The sequence below is a fragment of the Myotis brandtii genome, unplaced genomic scaffold (assembly GCF_000412655.1).
Source record: "Myotis brandtii unplaced genomic scaffold, ASM41265v1 scaffold5672, whole genome shotgun sequence".
Classification (NCBI taxonomy): Eukaryota; Metazoa; Chordata; class Mammalia; order Chiroptera; family Vespertilionidae; genus Myotis; species Myotis brandtii.
This window is the reverse complement of record NW_005370118.1, coordinates 6,312-10,237: the sequence shown is the minus strand read 5'-3', so window position 1 is coordinate 10,237 and position 3,926 is coordinate 6,312. Positions and strand designations below refer to the sequence as shown.

At 44.7% G+C, this 3,926-nt stretch overlaps 1 protein-coding gene across 1 annotated transcript; it reads right to left on the bottom strand.

Annotated features, from left to right (window-relative positions):
• Positions 1 to 253: 253 nt before the first annotated feature.
• On the bottom strand, positions 254 to 601 carry LOC102245866 (protein TCL1B1-like). Its single transcript, XM_005878607.1, has one exon. The coding sequence runs from the start codon at positions 599 to 601 to the stop codon at positions 254 to 256; it is 348 nt and encodes a 115-aa protein (XP_005878669.1).
• Between the last annotated feature and the right edge of the window lie 3,325 nt (positions 602 to 3,926).

The window sequence follows — 3,926 nt, the reverse complement described above, 5'->3', positions numbered from 1 at the left end:
GAGAGAAACAGAGAGAGAGAGAGAGAGAGAAAGGAGATGAAGAAGAACAAGAAAAGATAGAGAGAGAGAGAAAGAGAGAGAGAGAGAGAGAGACAGACAGAGACAGAGAGAGAGAGAGACATCAATGTGCCCTCGCACCCAGGGGGTGGCATCTAGAACAACAGAGCTTATTAAAAAGGTGAACAGAACTATACACATCCCACCGGCAGGACAGCAGGCCTGGGGCTCCGGTTGACAAGAGCCAGAGACCCCATCACATGTCCAATGAGTCTTCCATCAGCTCAAGGATCATTTCCTCAGTGTCATCCTCCTTCACGTGGTGCACGATGCGCCAGAACCGGCCCATGGAGTCCCGATACTGGATGCCAAGGTGGAGCGTCCACCACGAAGGCATGGTGATCGAGGTCAGCTGGCTGGTGGTGAGTGAGATATAACCACTGGGGATGTTTACCTGGCACAAACGTATTTGCAGGTCACCTCCTGTCTCCATGACGAGATGCAGCCATGTGCGATGGTTCTCGTCCTGATACAGCGAGGGCCCAGAAATATCAAGGTAAATGGGGTGCGATGTGAGGTGCACCTTCGACGGGGGCTTGGCCATGACCCCTCCGTGGTCCAAGGAGCAACAGCCACAGCTTCTCAGATCCTCTTGCTACTTCGGTCCTGGCATCGAAGACAGGGGATGGGGTCTCAAAACGCATTTTACCTCGGCATTTATCTTATGGTTTTTACGGTTGAGTTTGTGGTTGCCTTTGGTTTATTTTGCAAATTTATAAATCTCAACTTTTCTTTCTATTGAGCTTTAGGTCTCTCTCCTAGAACAAACTGAACAAACGTACTTGAAGTAAAATTTGACTCTGTGAATGGAACACGGTCCTATAGAATATTTAAAACATTTTTTCAATGATTTGACATACAACCTTAGGTACATTTCAGGGGTACACTCCAATGATTAGACATTATATAATGGACTAAGAAATCATGCAATTAATCTCATACCCATCTGACACCATACACTGTTATTATAATACTACTAGAGGCTCAGTCCACAAAATTCATGCACATGGGGGGGTCCCTCAGTAAGGTCTGCAGCCTCTCGCAGTACGGGAAAACTTGAGGGATGTCCAACTGCTGTCTTAGGACCACTTTAGTGCTACTGTGGAGGATCCCACCAACCCCTGTGCTCGGCAGCTGTGAGCCTGGCTTTTGGCTGAGCAGTGCTCCCCCTGTAGGAGTGCAGTGAGCACCAGTGGAGAGCTCCTGACATGAGCATCTGCCCCCGGTGGCCAGTGTGTGTCATAGCAACCAGTTGTTCTGCCATTTGGTCGATTTGCATATTAGCCTTTTATTATACAGGATTGAATTGACTCAATGCTCTACTCTACTGTGCCATGACTATTGCTGCTAAACTCACTTCAGTCCACAAAGTCCAAATTCCTCCCTCAGATCAGACTCCATCCCCAATCCTTCCTCCTCCTCCTCCCATCCACCTTTTTCTTACCTGTTCTTCTTGCTCTGAAGTCAAAGCACCATCGTAGCTCCTTTCCTATGTGACTGGACTCTGCTTCCCCCTGTCACCTGCATAAGAAAGAACATGACCATGATACACATATTCCCAGGAGTCCAGCTACCATGATTGTGCCTAGAAAAACAAGGTTCCCCTGACTCACACCCCAGAAACAAGTCCAGGGAGACAGGTGGTGGTGAGGAAGGAAAGAGGTTAATTCAGGTGCCGGCAACCTGAGAAGATGGGGGAAGCTCGTCCCAAAACCCATCTGCACATCTCAGTGCAGGCAGAGGCTTTTATAAGGAGGTAGAGGCCAAACAGAGCAAAGAGGTCAGGGGGCGAGGCTTGAGAAGTTCTCATGATGCCGACAGGCATAGTCCAATCTGATAAGGATCTTGCAAGTGGTCAGGTGTCGGTCCAGTGAGCGTCATCCTAGACTTTCTCCTCCTGGTTCTAAGGTTGAAGGTCATTAAATTTCTGAGAACTGGGAAGGTCAGAGCTCATATCTTGTAAAATTAGTTCCTAGGATTCTTATACAAAAATGCTGTTTATCTACATGATTCATTATTAGTCAGAGTCTGCAATTACAGGAGCAATTTGGATAGAATGGTGAGGTGATTAGTAATTCTCACTGTGACATGAATGCTGAGAATCTTCGGTCTTCTTCAAGGCATTTCCACCCTTTGAAAAAGTCAAATTGGCGCTAGCCAGTTTGGCTCAGTGGATAGAGTGTTGGCCTGGGAACCTAATGGCCCCAGGTTCAATTCCCCGTCAAGGGCACATGCCCAGGTTGTGGGCTTGATACCTAAGGAGGGACGTGCAGGAGGCAGCTTATCCATGATTCTCTCATCATCGGAGTTTCTAACTCTCTCCCTCTCCATTCCTCTCTGAAAATAAAATAAAATAAAAAACAACTCCCAGCTCAATGACCTGGACTGAGGCAAACTCTTCCACATTAGAAAGGAAAGATCAATGGAGCCTTAAGGAGATGTCAGACATCTGCCTGATGGCATTTAGTAGAAGAAAATAAAATAATAAAATAAAATAAATTAAGGGAGGAAAAAAAAAACATTTCAAATGTCACCCTCATACTGCCCTCGAAGGGATCGTGCCCAAAGGGTTCACGAGATAGAATGTCTGCAGTGCGACAAATGACGGATCTCAAGGCATGGGCTCTTTTATAAAAAATATGTATTTTTTTATTGGTTTTAGAAAGGTAGGGAGAGAGAGAGAAACATCAGTGATGATGAGAGAGAATCATGGACCGGCTGCCTCCTGCACGCACCCCACTGGGGATCGAGCCCGCAACCCAGGCATGTGCCCTTGACTTGAATCATACCCGGGGACCCTTCTGTCCACAGGCTGATGCTCTATCCACTGAGCCAAACCAGCTGGGGCGCTAGGTCGTCTTTAAATGACTACCAACCTGCTATGTTAAACCAAAAAAATAATAAAGTATTTTAAAACAATGTGCATGCCATCTCAATGCAACAATTGCTAATATTTTTTTAAATGATTTTATTGACTCAGAGAGGAAGGGAAATCCAGAGGGAGAGAGACATCCATGATGAGAGAGAATCATGGATCGGCCTCCTCCCACTTGCCCCAGTCCAACCCTCTATCCACTGAACCAAACAAGCTAGGGCTCATTGGTTAATTCTTGTCTGTGCCAGGACCAGGAATTGAACTGTAACCTCCGGGTTCATAACTCGTCCGTCAACCACTGAGAAACACCAGCTTGGGTCAAAATGCTTTTATTGATTTGAGAGAGAGGGAGAGAGACAGAGAGATATAGGGAGACAAAGAGACAGAGAGAGAGAGAGAGAGAGAAAGGAGGAGGAAGAGGAGGAGAAGAAGAAGAAGTGGAAGAAGAAGAAGAAGAAGAAGAAGAAGAAGAAGAAGAAGAAGAAGAAGAAGAAGAAGAAGAAGAAGAAGAAGAAGAAGAAGAAGAAGAAGAAGAAGAAGAAGAAGAAGAAGAAGAAGAAGAAGAAGAAGAAGAAGAAGAAGAAGAAGAAGAAGAAGAAGAAGAAGAAGAAGAAGAAGAAGAAGAAGAAGAAGAAGAAGAAGAAGAAGAAGAAGAAGAAGAAGAAGAAGAAGAAGAAGAAGAAGAAGAAGAAGAAGAAGAAGAAGAAGAAGAAGAAGAAGAAGAAGAAGAAGAAGAAGAAGAAGAAGAAGAAGAAGAAGAAGAAGAAGAAGAAGAAGAAGAAGAAGAAGAAGAAGAAGAAGAAGAAGAAGAAGAAGAAGAAGAAGAAGAAGAAGAAGAAGAAGAAGAAGAAGAAGAAGAAGAAGAAGAAGAAGAAGAAGAAGAAGAAGAAGAAGAAGAAGAAGAAGAAGAAGAAGAAGAAGAAGAAGAAGAAGAAGAAGAAGAAGAAGAAGAAGAAGAAGAAGAAGAAGAAGAAGAAGAAGAAGAAGAAGAAGA

Coding starts and splice junctions, on each gene's coding strand:
- LOC102245866 (XM_005878607.1), bottom strand. CDS start 601: ATGGCCAAGCCCCCGTCGAAGGTGCACCTCACATCGCACCCCATTTAC.